The sequence below is a fragment of the Xiphophorus maculatus genome, chromosome 6, assembly GCF_002775205.1.
Source record: "Xiphophorus maculatus strain JP 163 A chromosome 6, X_maculatus-5.0-male, whole genome shotgun sequence".
NCBI lineage: Eukaryota > Metazoa > Chordata > Actinopteri > Cyprinodontiformes > Poeciliidae > Xiphophorus > Xiphophorus maculatus.
In genome coordinates this window covers 27,958,740-27,975,406 of record NC_036448.1, presented here as the reverse complement: position 1 = coordinate 27,975,406, position 16,667 = coordinate 27,958,740, and the positions used below count along the sequence as shown (strand labels likewise).

Below are 16,667 nucleotides of genomic sequence, written 5' to 3'. Positions count from 1 at the left end.
TGCTATCCAGTCCTTCTTCAAACAGACTCGTCTTTAAGTCCAACTGAGGCCGTTTGGTTTGGGTTTATCTGCACTTAACGCCCAGCGCCATTGTTCCTCCTGCTGAGCTGGACTGATCTTCCAGGGTTCTGATGGATTCCTCCATCAGAACCGAGTGTCTCACAAACAGCAGCCTCAGGAATTTCATTGCTCTCAGTTTGTGGGTCAAAGCAGGAATGTGGAAACTTCTCTCATACTTTAAACCTTAACAGTGGGTAATAAAGTTACTTTTAACATTACTCTGTAATGTGCAGCTGTGTCTCATATTGGAAACTTAAGGGTTACAATAACGTCAATGCAGACTCTTCTGTTGGTAAAACCGTGTTGCTATATTCACAGCGTATTGAAGATGTTATTAGATTGAACCTGCATTAATTAACCTTTAATTGAACCAGATGGATTTTCAGTTTGGTGATAACTTATTTAAATTTTGTCCCATGAGACAGCGTGAACTTTGTAAGTCTCAGACGGGGAAGGAAAATGGTGTTCTTTGAAATGTCATGAGATAATTAGATTTTTTTACATGCCAACACTTCAGAGTGAATCCTGTTATCTGATCAGTGGATTATTGGGAGGCTTCGATTCGCTGCTGACCATCAGATACTGGAAACAGCTCTGCAGCTCTCCATGCCGTCTTACTGGGCTGAGTGATGGACAGCGAACCCTGAGTTCAGCTGCCCCCCCAGGTTTGGCGTTTGCCACCCCAGCCCCCCAGGAGCAGACCCCCACGCCCCCGTTTGTTCCTGTGAATGCACCGATCTCTGGAGACGTCAGGCTGAGGCAGCAGCTATTGTTGTCATCCGTCAGTCAGCAGAGGACCAGAGGCTTCTCTCTGCTGGAGGGCCTGATTGTTCTGTCGTTACTTATTACTACTTCCTGTTACTGCAGACCAACTAAATGCCAACAAGGGAAGAACTGGTTAAGATTCTTATTTATGAGCAAAATTATATGGGAAGGATAGAAAACGAAATTTTATTTAATCTGAAAAAGGTTCAAGACTGGAACCATCCATCCCTCCATCCATCCATCCCTCCATCCATCAATCCATCCATCCCTCCATTCATCCATCCCTCCATCCATCCATCCATCCATCCATCCATCCATCCATCCATCCATCCATCAATCCCTCCATCCATTTGTTGATCCATCAATCCATCCATCCATTCTTTGGTCCATCCATCCATCCCTCCATCCATCAATCCCTCCATCCATCCATCCATTCTTTGGTCCATCCATCCATCCCTCCATCCATCAATCCATCCATCCATCCATCCATCCATCCATCCATTAGTACGCCGATCCATCAACATCCCTGAATGTTACTTTTACTGGTCCAGCTGATATTGAGCCATTGTTTGCATAGAAATATCTGCCATAGATTTTTTTAAAGCTCATAAAACTCTGAGGTTTTTGGGTCTGGATGTGGGACATGGAGTCTTGTTATGACCAGGGGAAGGATCTCTGAACTCCCTGAAGGCGAAGCAGAAACAGGAAACGACGGTGAATGAAACAGATCCGGGAGTCAGAGGACGTCGTCCTGACACCGCCAGCCTTTGTACGGCTGCATCGCCGTCCGTATGCAAATGCTAATTATGCTAACAAAGCGCTCCCTGCGGCCGGTGGCATTAAATGGCTCCATTCAATCGGTCAGGGAGGGTCTGCTGGTGAGTTGGCCTCCCTTCTAGACGACCCAAATGGGCCATCAGCGGCTATCAGGGGAGACCTGCTGAATAAAGGGGGCATTACCAGTGGGAATGAAAGCTCCCACTTATATGGCGCTAACCCCACCCCGCTAACGCCCACCGGGGTTACAGGGTGACGAGCGTCGCCTCAGAGAAAGGCTTCCTCTGAATGCCGCTCTGTCACTGGTATCTCAGTGCTCCGTGTGCTGGAGTCTGACTGGTCTGAAGGTTTATAAAACTGTTAAAGCTGCAGTCTGTAACTTTTATAAAAAATATTTTTTTACATATTTATTGAAACTGTCACTATATTGTGACAGTTTAGTATGAGACAGATAATGTGTGAAAACATCAAGCTCCCTGCCTAACTAGAAACAACCAATCAGAGCCAGGGGGCGGGTCTTAGCGCTGTCAGTCGTTGTGAATGCTAAGGCTGTAATTGAGGCTCTGATTGGTTGATTTTGGTCGAGAGCGGTGCATTTATTTTAACAGCAATAATAGAACAGGGAGGAGATCAATCTTGTCACAGATTATCTGTCTCATAGCAAACTGTCTGTACATGGTTACAGTTTTTAAAAATACGTAAAAAAAAAAGTATATATATTTTTATAAAAGTTGCATCTTGCAGCTTTAATGTTTTGTGTTTTTTGTCTCTTTGTTTCCATTCATCACCTCCAGACGTGTTATTATCAGCCTCATAATACCCAGAGAGCACAGTGTTTGTGGCTGTGATATTGAGTCAAACCAGACCTCCAAAATCAATCCTCACAGAAACGACGTCCGACGCTGTGCTGAAAAGGTCAACCAGTAGCAGTCATAGATCAGCCTGTGATTATGAGGGCAGAGGAATATCTGTATTCACATCCTGTTAGATAACAACACACAGATTCCTGTTACTCCAGCAGGGGGCGGGGTCATTTAGTAACCTGATGTTTCTTCTGTTTCTCCTGCAGATGCCTGACCAGTTCGACCAGACGGTGGTTCTGAACCAGCTCAGATACTCCGGCATGCTGGAAACGGTGAAGATCCGGCGCAGCGGCTTCCCGGTCCGCAGATCCTTCCAGGACTTCTGCTCCAGGTCTGAACCAGATTTACACAAGTCCAAACACTCAGACACGCAGCAGAAATACTTAAACACACAATCAGTTTCTACTTTTTACTAATTCAGGGGTATCAAAGCGTGGTGCAGGGGCTCATTTATGGCCCCATTGATGATTTTGTGTGGCCCCTGACCAAAGTTCTGGAGTCAGGCAAATATAACCTGCAAGCTAATGATTGGTGCAAATGGACTTTTTGTTTTTTTATGCTTTTTTTTAGATTGACAAATTTTACAGACAAATAAAATCTTCTTAAAAATACAACAAAAATTTGATGCAACTCAAGTTTTTTATTCATTGTTCATGTTTTTGCATTTGTTGTATTTTGTAGTATTATAAACTTCCCCCAAAGGTTCAGCGTATGCCTTACAGGTTTTATGTTTTATATTAAAAAACTGATTTTGTTTGCTTCAACAAAGACTCATATGGTTTAGTTTATTATTTTAATAGTTTTGATATAGAATTAAATAACATAACATCTGTTATGTTGTCTATTTTGATTGTTGCTTTACTTTGTTTTAGTTTGTTCATTTATATGTATGTTTGTTTATCTTGTTTTTTTCATGCTACTGCTAAAAAAATAGAAATAATAGATGTGTTACCACCAGTAATGACCTGTTACCATAAGAAGATGAACATTTCTGTTTAGCTCAACGTTTCGCTCTTCTTCAGGTACAAAGTCCTGATGAGGGGCGTCCTGACTCCAGATGACCCCAGGGGGCGCTGCAAGCAGCTGCTGCACCTCTATGACAGCAGCAGTGCAGATTGGCAGCTTGGCAAGACCAAAGTAAGGCCCAAACCTTTTGGTGTTTTCAGTTTCCCTCTCTATTCCTGTTGTTTTCAGGAAAGTCGACCAAAAAAATGCGTTTTTTTCCCTGTTGCTTTGAGCTGAAACTGAAGTCAAGCTGAGGGTTTTATTGTAATTTAGAAAAAAAGAATAAAACAGTTGAGTGGCTTCAAACAACACCAGAAGAATATTTTTACTTGGTTAATTTTTCTTGGGCTTATTAAACACTAACTGAAGCCAGAAAATTAATTTCCTCAAACATTTCTCTGTGGATTTGCGTTTCCTGCCTATCAGCTGTGAGCTCCGTGCCTTCTGCTCAGTCTGCAGAATAATCGACTCTCTGCTGTTAAGCGCTGAGTTCCTGAACGCTCCACCGCCCTTGTTGCCTCCGGCTAACATCGGTGGAAACGTCTTCTCCTCGCCAACACAGAGCCTGATTGGACGGAGACTCAGGCCGCCTCCGGAGAGATGCCAATCCATTCTGGCTTCTCTCCCTCCAGGCTTAATTTGGCTTCATGTGTCCTACAAATTCAGCTCCATGGAGCCATTCAGAGCCGCTGCCTCTGTGTGTGTGTGTGGGTGTGTGTGTGTGTGTGTGTGAGTAACCGAGGTCAGCATCACCTGAAGCGTGGAGCGCCACAGTTATTAGATCCACATTTCAGTCACTCTCTACTTCCACCACACCAGATCAGGATGAATGGCTACTGCCAGAGTGTGCGTGTGCGGGGTGTGTGTGTGTGTGTGTGTGCGTGTGCGGGGTGTGTGGGCGTGTGTGTGTGTCGGGGTGAGTTTGTGTGATTGCGGTGGGAAAGTGACAGATGGGGGACACAGACCACCGACCACAGCAGGACTGTGTGACGCTGCAGGAGGGAGAAACCTGTGTGTGTCGATGTTGGCTTGGAACGCAAGGAAGAGATAAAAACATGAAAAAATATGAAATTTGATTTAGATATTTTCAAAGTCTGAAAAGCTTTTCCTTCTTCCACACTTCCTCCTTTCTTCCTCTCATGCATCAGAATTTTCATCCACATTTCCTTACTTACTTACGCCACACATCCTTCTCCACTTCCTTCCGGACTTACTCACACACTTACAAAATATTCTGCAGAGGTGACCGAGTTCTAATGTTGAGTTTGGAGAAATCTGGAAAAGAAAAGACCTGTAAGAATCTGCATGACTAATATTCCAGTGTAATATTAACTCCAACAATCACTGATAAAAGTAGAGATTTTATTCATTTCCTGTTCAGTTTTCTTGCAGTAGAAACTCAGAGTGTCCAGCAGATTGGCAGAACCGGTTTAAGACCAGAAAGAACCTCCAACATGTTAACACACCTCAGAGAAACCATTCATCAGTCTGTCCACCGGGGGCGCTGTGCAGTAGACACTTCACAAAGCTGTAGAGATCTGAGCCATCATGGCTGCCAACCCTACAAACATATTCAACTTCTCTCTTTTTGCAGTTTGAAGTTCCAGTGTGAAACCTGAACATCAGGTCATATTTGTGACGTCACCTGACTGTTTCCTGCCTCCTGCTGTCGTTGGGCCACAGAGTCGCTGTTAAATCAATGCTGCGTCCCTCTGAGGGATTCGTCCACTTTGTCCATCAGACAGATTTACGGCCTGCAGCTCCTTTCAGTCGTTTCGTGTCCCGACTGTTGCCTCTGAGCTCTGCTTTGTGCTTTTAGAGCCTGAAACTTAATTTTGTGGACGGGAAGCGGCGCCGCGTGGCTCTGTTCCCTCTGAGGACCCGACCCGACCCGGAGCAGCGAGAATCAAACGCAGAGAGGCTTAGCCGAGCTTTTTGTTGTGCTAATTAACACAGTAATGATTAAAGAGTTTTTGTTGTGCGACTCATCAGGATGCAAATGTGTGCAGTTGTTCAGGGAGGCTGCGTGTTTTCATGCTGATCCATGTTGGGCCAGGACGGGTTTGTTGCTTTCTGTTGGTTTCTTTTGTTCTGGGTCTGACTTCCCTCCTGACATTCATCTTTACAGATAAAAGCTGCTACTGTCTCTGCTGTCCTGTGATTGGCTGAGGTTCTGTCCAGGTTGCAGAAAAAGCAGGTTTGCTCTGACATTAACTGTGTTTCCATCAACGTTTTTTATTCATGAGCATTTTAAAGCATCGCATTAGAAACAGTTGGTGGAAACGGCAAATTAAAAATAGATGCATTTCCATTAACTGAACAACTGTGCAAATTGGAATAACAAAAATAAATTTGCTTAATGGAAATGCATCAATTTTGAATAAACTCACAACAACAGCAAAAATAAAAGTTTCCTCTAGGAGGAAGTGGTTTTTCAGCTGTGTAGAAATTATTGCAGTTTGCAAAAAACAGCAATGGAAATACTTTTTTTGCATCACACGAGTCATGTGATCAACATCCAGATGTTAACGCAGCATCAATATGAAATCATGCTCTCTGAGTCCCAGTTGATTCACTTCTTTTTTTTTTCTTTTTATTACCTTTTAAAAGTTTGCTCAAAACGTTCATGACGGTTGGATGACGTCTCCTCATGTTCATGCATGTAATGCAGCAGTTAATTAACCTGCATGCAGGTGGCATCCAGACGAGGTTACGTCTCCTCAGAAAATCTCTTTAGTGCCTCAGTGCTCAGGGTCCACCAACACACACACACACACACACACACACACACACACACACACACACACACACACTGAGCTCCTCATTCAACAGGAGAAATCTGTTGTTGAACCTCCCAGTCCTGGGATATTTTCCCGCTGCATCGGCCGCCGGAGATCGTGTCCCATATCTCATTTTCCTCCTCCCTACTCGGATTAACCCGGCCGGCCCGGTGGGCCCGGTTCCTCTATCGACGGTTTGGCTCATAAAACGGCCAGCTGCTCTGAAGGTTCGGCCTTTTCACACGGAGCTGTGGCAGGAACGCCTCGCCGCTGTAATCTGCTGACTTACGAGGTTCCGGGTTTGATTATGTCATGAATAGCGGTGGATGAGTGGTGAGGCAGACGCAGTGGACCCATGTTGAGGTGAAAATGATGGTTTTATTGATGAATATAGCAAAACAAAGTTTTACTATAAACCTGGCAGCACGACTGAGCGGAAACCTGGGCTCAACGTCGGTAGTGCCAGGATAACCGAAGGGACAGAAAGACAGGCTGACACTACAAACGACAAGGACCCGACAGAGACGCAGAGACACAGGTGACATTAAATACGCAGGAGGTAATAAGGGACACACCTGGGAACAATCAAGGGGAGACAGGACAACATGGAAACTCAAAATAAATACATAGAAAAACACAGATCCTGACAGATTAACGCCAAACGTTTGTTCAGATCTTGATTTTCTGGAAGGGAGTTTCTTAATTCTGCTGGATTTTAAATCTTTTATTCAGGGTGAGTCACAGCTAGTGTATTTCTGCACCGGGTTAAAACAGAAGAGATGGTTAGAAATAAATCGAGCTAATTTAAATTTATTATGTGATTAATTAATAATTTTTTATTTCCACAGGTTTAGGTATATGTATATAAATGAGTCTTTATGAATAATTATGAACCTGCCTTGAGTTCAGGTCAAATGGACGTAAAGATTTAATCCCAGCTGAATGTTTGTGTTTATTGAGACATTTATTCAAACATGAGATGTTTGAATAAATGAGGCTTTTTTTCCTTCATAGTTTTTAGGAAGTTCTTGGATCATTTGGATAATTATTGTGCATTTTTTGCCATTAAATGTTGTGAAGATGAAGAGAGCAAAAGCAGAATCCTTCATGAATTGTGTTTTCCTGCCTTCTCAGGTTTTCCTTCGAGAGTCTCTGGAGCAGCGGCTGGAGAAGCAGAGGGAGGTGGAGGTGCTGAAAGCAGCCATGATCATCCAGGCCCACGTCCTGGGCTACGTGGCCCGGTACGCTCTCTACATGTTCACTCATAAACTCTAAAAAGTTTTTATCCACATTAAATGATCATTTTATGCGGCTTCACCTCCAGGAAGCAGTACAGGAAGCTGCTGCAGTGCATTGTGGTCATTCAGAAGAACTACCGGGCTTTCTACTGGAGGAGGAAGTTCCTGCTGCTCCGCTGGGCCGCGCTCACCTTCCAGAAGCGCCTGCGGGGCCAGCTGGCCCGCCGGGCCGTCGGCCGCCTGCTGGACGAGAGGAGGAAGAGGAAGGAGGAGGAGGAGCGCCGCAGAAAGATGGAGGAAGAGATGGAGAGGTGACGTTCGTCCTAGTTGCTCCTCCAACCCGCCTGCTGATAAACGCTGACGTTTGGCTGTTTCTGTTTGTGCAGAGAGAGACTGAGACTGGAGGCGGAGCGACGCGCCAAAGAGGTGGAAAACATCATATTTTTTATTTCAAAGTTTAAATATGGGAGCAGGAAAGATACTGGTGGAGTTTAGTCAAGTTAAATGTAGAGACTAATTAATTTTGACAATTTAATCCTAAATATATCTACAAAATGAGCTTCGTTGTACGAGAAACGCATGAATACAAAGGTTATGGTTATGAAAAAAATACTAATAATTTACTACAAAATGTACTGCATTAAATCTATGTAATTATTTAATCAAAAGGAATGTGTTAAAGTCAGATGCATAAACAGAAACATTTCTTACAGGAGTTGAAATATTTTTGGGGATAATGGAAATATTTTTTAATCCATGTTTAATATTTCAGGGGTGAATAATTATTTTAAAAACTTTTATCAGAAACTTTTGAAGTCATCACTTCTACTGGTTCCAAATTGTCCTCAGAAAGTGAAAGCTGTCAAAGATGAAACATTATAAAGAAACCATCTCAGCTAACTCACCATTGTCCAAAATGTGTTTCCATCAGAGTTTCACGGTTTTCCTCTGTTTCTAGGCTGAGGAGGTTCTGCGACTGGAGGAGCTGCAGCGCACCATGGAGCTGCAGCGCACCATGGAGCTGCAGCGCACCATGGAGCTGCAGCACGCCCAGGAGCTGCAGCACGCCCAGGAGCTGCAGCGCGCCATGGAGCTCACCTCTCTAGTTTTTACTCAGTCTCAGCTGGAGGAAGCAGCTGCAGCTTTACCCGAAACACCGGAGGAGCTGGAGTCGGTCTTCGAGGAGGCCGCCGAGGAGGAGGAGGCGATCCGCCCCCAGGAGGCGTCCCAGGTGGAGGAGATCCTCCGGCTGGAGCGAGAGATCCAGGCTCTGCAGAGACAGAAGGAGCAGCAGGAGCTGTCCCTGACGGAGGCGTCGCTCCACCGCCTGCAGCGCCTCCGGGACCAGGAGCTGCAGCGGCTGGAGGACGAGGCCTGCAAGGCGGCGCAGCAGTTCCTGGACTCGCTCAACTTCGACGAGATTGATGAGTGTGTGAGGAACATTGAGAGCTCCCTGGGCGTCGGGGAGGAAGAGGAGAAGGAGAACGGAGGGAGAAGAGGCAACGACGAAGAGGAGGTTGATGAAGGGTTTGGAGCCGACGACGAGGCTTTCAAAGACTCTCCCAACCCCAGCGAGCACGGCCACTCCGACGGCCAGCGGACGAGCGGAATCCGGACGAGCGACGATTCCTCTGAAGAAGACCCGTACGCCAACGATGTTCCGATCCCGGCGATGCCCCTCACCACCCTGCTCCACCAGCCGCTGCCTCCGTTACCGCCAGCCGCCCACAGCGTCTCGTCCAGCGGCGACTCCGCCTTCTGCCACCCGCAGGCGTCATCCGAGGCGCCGTCCGACGACCTGGTGGAGCTGATTCCTCCAGACGAGGACTCGGACTACGACCAGGACGACTACGACGAGGGCGCCATCGTGTCCAGCGGCAGCGTGGCGTTCTCCAGCTCCCGCAGCGGGCAGTGGTCTCCGGATTACCGGGGCTCCGTGGGAACGTACAACGGCTCAGGGGCTTACCGCTTCAGCTCCGAAGGCGCTCAGTCGTCGGTGAGTCACGTCTCCTGAACGGTCAGACTGACAGACGTTACCTCCACATACGAATCCAGTTCATGGCTGAATCACTGCTTGTCAAAGCCCCACATCATCAGCCCTCCACCACCATGCATAACAGCTAGTCACAGTTGTTTGTAGTGAGATGCACAATGATCAGACATCTTTCCGAATCAGATTACGTTCTTCTGGGTGTTTTGTGCTTCATTCAAGTGCAGCTTTATGAACCTAACTTTTGCCCCTGAGCAAGGCACTTAACTTCAACAGGGTTAAAACTCTCATTTAAATCTCATGGAGCTTCAGTAGAAAACTGCTGAATCATTTCCTTTGTCTTTTGTTGCAGTTTGAGGACAGTGAAGACGACTTTGACCGGTTTGACACAGACGATGAGTTATCGTATCGACGGGACTCGGTCTACAGCTGCGTCACTCTGCCGTACTTCCACAGCTTCCTCTTCATCAAAGGTAGCTCCTTTAATTCGCTCTGAACACTTTGGGAGTTGTTCTCCTCGCTGTAGCAGGAACTGCAGTCCTGTCGTCTCGTCTTCAGGGGGCCTGATGAACACGTGGAAGCGGCGCTGGTGCGTTCTGAAGGACGAGACCTTCCTGTGGTTCCGGGCCAAGCAGGAAGCTCTGAAGCAGGGCTGGCTGCACAAGAAGGGCGGCGGCTCCTCCACGCTGTCCCGCCGCAACTGGAAGCGCCGCTGGTTCGTGCTGCGGCAGAGCCGGCTCATGTACTTTGAGAACGACAGCGAGGAGAAGATGAAGGGAGTGCTTGACATGCACAGTGCCAAGTAAGGTCAAAGGGCAATTTTAGTAAACATGATCAAATCCTGGTTATGCTTCTAAGAACTCTTTTTTGATTTCTGCAGAGAAATCGTTGATAACACGGGTAAGGAGAACGGTATCGACATCGTGATGCCAGAGAGGACCTACCACCTGATCGCAGAGTCTGCTGAGGACGCCAGGTGTGTGTTCACACACCGCCTCACACTCCAACAGTAAAGACCACATCCAGTCTGAGACGGGAGAAAACCTAAAAGCTTGATGTTGTCAGAGTTAGTCTGATTTTACAAACTCTTATATCGAGGATTGTTTATATAATAATCTCCCTCTCTTTAGCTTTATTATTGAAAACAGGAGGCCAATGCTTCAACCTGAAAAATGAACCCAATTTTCAACATTAACTATGAAAGAAATCAGCTAATAAGTGAATTTTCTGCAAATAATTAGGATTTATGTTCTACAGAACATCTATGAACAGATGAGTCAGAAAAATGAATGCTGATTAGTCGGAGGTCCACTGTACATGAATCTGTTCACTCAGTTTTGCAGGCATGTCAATCGAATGACCCGGTTAAAAGTGTCCCACATCACCACCTCGCCACTGCTGTGCTCTGCAGTTGGTACCAGGTGTTTTTATTAATATGCTGCGCTAGCAGTTCTGCAAAAATGGCCTCTGCAGCTGAAAGACTTGTTGCTGCTGTGACCTATTGATGATGATTGTGTTTCCATGGTTACAGTCAGTGGTTCAGCGTGCTGAGTCAGGTCCACGGCTCCACAGAACAGGAGATCAGCGAGATGCACGACGAGCAGGCCAATCCGCAGAACGCCGTGGTGAGTTGAGCAGAATATCTTCCTCCTCCGGGAGGAAAAACAAATCCAGCAAAGATTCAACTTCTTCTACCTGTAATCCTTCAACGCCTCACCTGTCTGTCTTCAGGGAACGCTGGATGTGGGCATGATCGACTCGGTTTGTGCGTCAGATAATCCAGAAAGGTGTGTTGTTGATTTGTTTAGGCCAAACTCTTTATATTACTCCCAGATCTGGTTGTTGTCTGACTCTAAGCTTCTCCCGTTAAAATTAGACCAAACTCCTTTGTCATCATCACTGCGGAGCGGGTTCTGCACTGCAACGCCGACACGCCCGAGGAGATGCACCACTGGATCACTCTGCTGCAGCGCTCCAAAGGAGACGCGCGCGTCGACGGGCAGGAGTTCATCATCAGAGGTACGATTCAGGATGGAGACAAGCAGCACAGACTGCTACTGGAGCAGAACCTGTTCATTAAGGTCTTACACAATCTGGAGATTCAAAGTGGATTTATACGGTTAATAGACTTTATTCTGTCTTTTGTAGCTTGTATTTTTAAAGTTTACCTTTGTTATATCCAGAAAGTATCAAAAGCAGAAAGTTCACATAGACCATAAAAATAATTAGAAATGGAAAAAAATCAAACCTACTTTAGTCAGTAAAATGATATTTGAGCTCAATGTCTGAGCAAAACCAACTGCGTCAAAGCTGGAGGGTTTAAACAGCTGCTGCTGTATGGAGCTACATCCAGAACAAAGTTTGTTCAAAAGAAAAAATTTAAACTGAAAAAAAATATTTAAACCTGAAAAATTATTTTGAAACTGAAAAACAACTGAAAAAAAAAAAATTTAAACAGAAAATAAATATTTCACACTGAAAAAATGTTTTGCAAGAGAAACTAAGATGTGTGAGAAACGAAGCAGGAGTTTTATGCAGGTAAACACTAAAGGACATGAAATGGCGTTTTTCCTCCAGGCTGGTTGCACAAAGAGATGAAAAACAGCACCAAGGCTTCGCTGAAGCTGAAGAAGCGCTGGTTCCTGCTCACCCACAATTCCCTGGACTACTATAAGAGCTCCGAGCGGAACGCCTTGAAACTGGGAACGCTGGTTCTGAACAGCCTCTGCTCCGTGGTGCAGCCCGATGAGAAGCTCTACAAGGAGACCGGTGGGTTAGAGCGTCTCTGACGGGGTTTATGTCCCGGTTCCCCTTGTTTTAACACGACTCTCGTGTTCTGGCTGCTCCGCGGCAGGATACTGGAACGTGATCGTCTACGGGCGGAAACACTCGTACCGGCTCTACTGTAAGCTGCTGAACGAAGCCACGCGTTGGGCCAGCTCCATCCAGAACGTCATCGACACCAAAGCTCCCATCGACACGCCGACCCAGCAGCTCATCCAGGACATCAGGGTAGGAGAAAAACTCCTCCATGTCTGGGTTAACGAGGCTTTAACAGCCTCACCGCCACTCCAGGGACAAAATACGTAAAGAAACATCGACTTTCAGAATGTTTTTTTTCTCACTTTTATTCACTATTCAATAATTATTACTTTCATCTCATAAATGCTGCCTCATACGTTCTGTTTTAGTCGGCCATCAGCTCTTAGGTTTGTTTGTAATCCTTCTGTTTGTTTCATGACAGAAACTTTTTTCTTCCCTCTAGATTTCTGAGTCCTGCACTTTGAAAACACACATCTTGCTCTGTGTGACTGAAGCTGGATTTAATGAATGAATGAATGAAAATACTTTATTAATCCCAGAGAGAAAGTCACGTGTGGCTAAAGAAACATTTTAAAACAGCTGGCGGCATTCAGCTTCCCTTAAATTTACTTTTCTGGATAAATTCTAATACATTTATTTGGCTCTTTTGGTAAATTTTCCACTTTTCGTAAAAGTTTGACATTTGTGTTAAAGTTTTGGTCATCAGCTGTTAAAAATACTTTGAAGTCGTGAGTCTTTTACATTAACGCTCTTATTTTGACTGCAGAGTTTCCATTTCCTCTCATCACTTTGTCTTTGAAACATTCAGAAACAAACAGTAGAAACCAAGATATGAATAAAATATTCAGAAGCGATATGCTGTCGTAGCACCTGATACATATCAGCATGTTTGAAGTTAGCGCCTTAGCATTAGCTTCCACTAAACAGCATGTTGGTGTAGTGCTTTAGCATTAGCTGAACTAATTATGATTAGTGCTTTAGGGTTAGCACAGCTAACCTTTCACTTAGCGAGGCAAAGTAAAGGTTCTGACCCAGATATGTGGTTCTGTCTGCAGGAGAACTGTCTGAACTCGGAGGTGGTGGAGCAGATCTACAAGAGGAACCCCATCCTCCGCTACAGCCACCACCCGCTGCATTCCCCGCTGCTGCCGCTGCCGTACGGAGACATCCAGCTGAGCGGTGAGCCACAAACCTGCCAGTCAGAGGAAAATGTTGTTTTAAATTAGATTCTATAAAGAAAAAACAACTTAATCTTCCTGCTTCACCGGAGAGTGAATTTCATCTTCCTGTTCCTCCGTCACCCAGCGTCACGGAGTCGGAGCTACACCACCCTGCAGGACGAAGCCCTCCGGGTGTTCGGCTCCCTGCAGCACCTGGACGGCGTGGCCGACCCGGTCGCCATCATCCAGGGCATCCTGCAGACGGGCCAGGAGCTCAAGCCGCTGCGCGACGAGCTCTACTGCCAGCTGATCAAGCAGACGGCCCGGCCGCCGCAGCCCGGCGGCCCGGGGAACCTCTGCAGCTGGAAGATCCTGGCCTGCATGTGCTGCACCTTCATGCCCTCACGGAGCGTCCTCAGATACCTGAAGTTCCACCTGAAGAGGTGAGCACAGCGCCGCTTTGCTATTTCACAAACTCCTACCATATTTATTAACCCAAAAAGTACATTTATGGTGGAAATGAAAAAACTTTAAGAAATCTATAACTAGAGGCGAATATTACCAGTAGCACAAATGAAACAGACTACTGGTTTTGATTTGACCAGCCCTTAACGTCTTTCCTTCATTTGGAAAACTAAAAATCTCATTTTTAAGATAGAAGAAAATAAATTAAAAAAAATGCTCAACACCAAAATACTATCCTATAGAAAAGAGAACTTGAACTGTGATGTCATAATTCCACACCTTGTCATCTGAGGCCCCACCCCCACGCAAGGGGGCGGGGCCTCAGATGGTTTGAACATTAAGAAAAAATACTTTAATACAAAAATTAGTTTTAACATTTTTTCAGCTTCAATTTTTCTTTTTCTTTTGAACAAACTTTATGGCCCCAATTTAGCCATTTAGGCGACAGGCTGAACCTAGCTGGGGTTGCTAGGCGACAGGCTGAACCTAGCCGGGGTTGCTAGGCGACAGGCTGAGCCTAGCTGGGGTTGCTAGGCGACAGGCTGAGCCTAGCTGGGGTTGCTAGGCGACAGGCTGAGCCTAGCTGGGGTTGCTAGGCGACAGGCTGAGCCTAGCTGGGGTTGCTAGGCGACAGGCTGAGCCTAGCTGGGGTTGCTAGGCAACAGGCTGAGCCTAGCTGGGGTTGCTAGGCGACAGGCTGAGCCTAGCCGGGGTTGCTAGGCGACAGGCTGAGCCTGCTGATTTGTGACGTTACATTCCGTCCTGAAACGGCTCATTTTCCAGACACCAGAAAAATAACTGGATGTTTCTTTTAAGCCTTTCGGCTGGAAGCCCTGTTTGAGTTTTTCTAGTCAAGTTGAGATGGAAAAACATTCAAAATGCTTGACAGGTCTCCTTTAAATTCTGCATTGTCAGATCATAGGTCTAGATGGGTTTGTTTTACCCGTGTAGTTTACGTCTGACCTGTGACCTGGATGTGATCTCTCTGCAGGACCAGAGAGCTCTTCCCCGCCTCAGAGATGGACCGCTACGCCGCCTTCGCCTTCGACTCCTTGAAGAAGACTCGGTCCAGGGAGAACGTGCCGTCGCAGGAGGAAATCCGCTCCATCGTGGCCCGGCAGGACATGAGCACCACAGTGCACTGCCACGGCGGAGGCTCCTGCAAGATCACCATCAACTCACACACCACTGCAGGGGAGGTGGGTTCCTCACCCAACATCATCAGTAACATCCAAAACCGATTTACCATCACAAGTCCACTGATGCTTTCTGACAGAAACGATCAAATCTCAGTTTGGTCATAGATTAGTTCCAAGTAATTGGTCAGGAACGGCTGTTAGGATTCAACTTTGGTTGTTTTTCCTCCTGATGGTCCAGGAAACTCGGATCAATTAGGGACCAGAATTTGTTCCATCTGCAGTTCACTTTATCTGCTCTGAGTCAAACCAACCTGTTCCCCTCCTGGCCTGTGGGGGCGCTGCACCAAGAACACAGAAGGAAACGACACACAAACCTCTGAAGACGCTGAGAGCAACTTCCTTCTTCACCAGATGGAAACTGAATTAGAGTCTCGTCAGATTTGAGCTGTTGTTGGATTTCTCTTCTGTCTTTGGCTAAAAGCCATAAGTTCCAGAAGTTAATCAGAAAGATGTTCTTATTTCTACGTTCATCCCACTGCGTCCGTCTGCCAGGTGGTGGAGAAGCTGATCCGCGGCCTGGCCATGGAGGACAGCAGGAACATGTTCGCTCTGTTCGAACACAACGACGCCTCAGAGAAAGCCATCGAGAGCCGGACCGTGGTGGCCGACGTTCTCGCCAAGTTTGAAAAGTAAGAGCCTCTGTGTGAGTTTCAGTCTGACCTAAATGATTTTTCTCTTCTGTGGGTCCAGTTAATGTTCTGAATCGTTGCTCCGCAGACTTTCAGCCAGCTCAGAGGAAAGCAACACGGGCTGGAGGCTGTACTTCAAACTGTACTGCTTCCTGGACACGGACGGCGTTCCCAAGGACAGCGTGGAGTTCGCCTTCATGTTCGAACAGGTGAAAAGCAAAAGTCCGTTTCATGAAACACATCTGCCATGTTCCACATAAACCGCCAGTCAGTCATTTTACTCTCAGATGAATCTCTGGATTTTGCTTCTGATTGAATGTAGCGATGATTTCTTACAGCATCGTTTTAATTGACGGGTCGTCTGGTTTCAGGCCCATGAGGCAGTGATCCAGGGCCACTATCCGGCCCCGGAGGAGACGCTCCAGTTCCTGGCCGCCCTCAGGCTCCAGTACCTCCTGGGCGACCAGAACCCCCAGAGCACCGTGCCCGAGATGTCCCAGGTGTTCCCCATGGCTCGACTGCGGACCCGGGTCCAGAACTCGGCCAAGACGTTTTCCGGCGCCGGCTCTGTGGCGGAGCGTTCGGGGACGGCGGAGCGGAAACGCTCCAGCTTCCTGGAGGGAACGCTGCGGCGGAGCTTCCGGAGCGGCTCCCTGAGCCGGCAGAGGCTGGAGGAGGAGAACAGCCTGGAGGCCTGGCTGAGGGAGGAGGCGGCCGCCGTCCGGACCAGCGTCCTGGACAAGTGGAGGAAGCTGCAGGGCGTGAGCCAGCAGCAGGCCATGGTCAAGTACATGGCGCTGGTCAAGGAGTGGCAGGGCTACGGATCCACGCTCTTCAACGTGGAGGTGAGCGCCGAGCTAAAGCTGCGCTGGTCCAAACGCTTCCCACCCAAAATCAACAGGCTGAAATGATC

General features: G+C 46.9%; 1 protein-coding gene across 1 annotated transcript in view; it reads left to right on the top strand.

Moving 5' to 3' along the window:
• myo10 (myosin X) overlaps nt 1–16,667 on the top strand; it is a 109,682-nt gene that overhangs the window by 91,232 nt on the left and 1,783 nt on the right. Inside the window, exons 20-39 of the mRNA XM_023335262.1 lie at nt 2,672–2,796; nt 3,488–3,602; nt 7,385–7,491; nt 7,575–7,799; nt 7,875–7,914; nt 8,447–9,484; nt 9,831–9,951; nt 10,037–10,280; nt 10,359–10,454; nt 11,010–11,103; nt 11,210–11,265; nt 11,355–11,497; nt 12,056–12,247; nt 12,333–12,490; nt 13,357–13,480; nt 13,607–13,904; nt 14,918–15,125; nt 15,618–15,754; nt 15,843–15,963; nt 16,126–16,599. Of these exons, the coding sequence (XP_023191030.1) occupies nt 2,672–2,796; nt 3,488–3,602; nt 7,385–7,491; nt 7,575–7,799; nt 7,875–7,914; nt 8,447–9,484; nt 9,831–9,951; nt 10,037–10,280; nt 10,359–10,454; nt 11,010–11,103; nt 11,210–11,265; nt 11,355–11,497; nt 12,056–12,247; nt 12,333–12,490; nt 13,357–13,480; nt 13,607–13,904; nt 14,918–15,125; nt 15,618–15,754; nt 15,843–15,963; nt 16,126–16,599 (4,116 nt within the window). The remainder of the gene's footprint in view (nt 1–2,671; nt 2,797–3,487; nt 3,603–7,384; nt 7,492–7,574; nt 7,800–7,874; nt 7,915–8,446; nt 9,485–9,830; nt 9,952–10,036; nt 10,281–10,358; nt 10,455–11,009; nt 11,104–11,209; nt 11,266–11,354; nt 11,498–12,055; nt 12,248–12,332; nt 12,491–13,356; nt 13,481–13,606; nt 13,905–14,917; nt 15,126–15,617; nt 15,755–15,842; nt 15,964–16,125; nt 16,600–16,667) is intronic.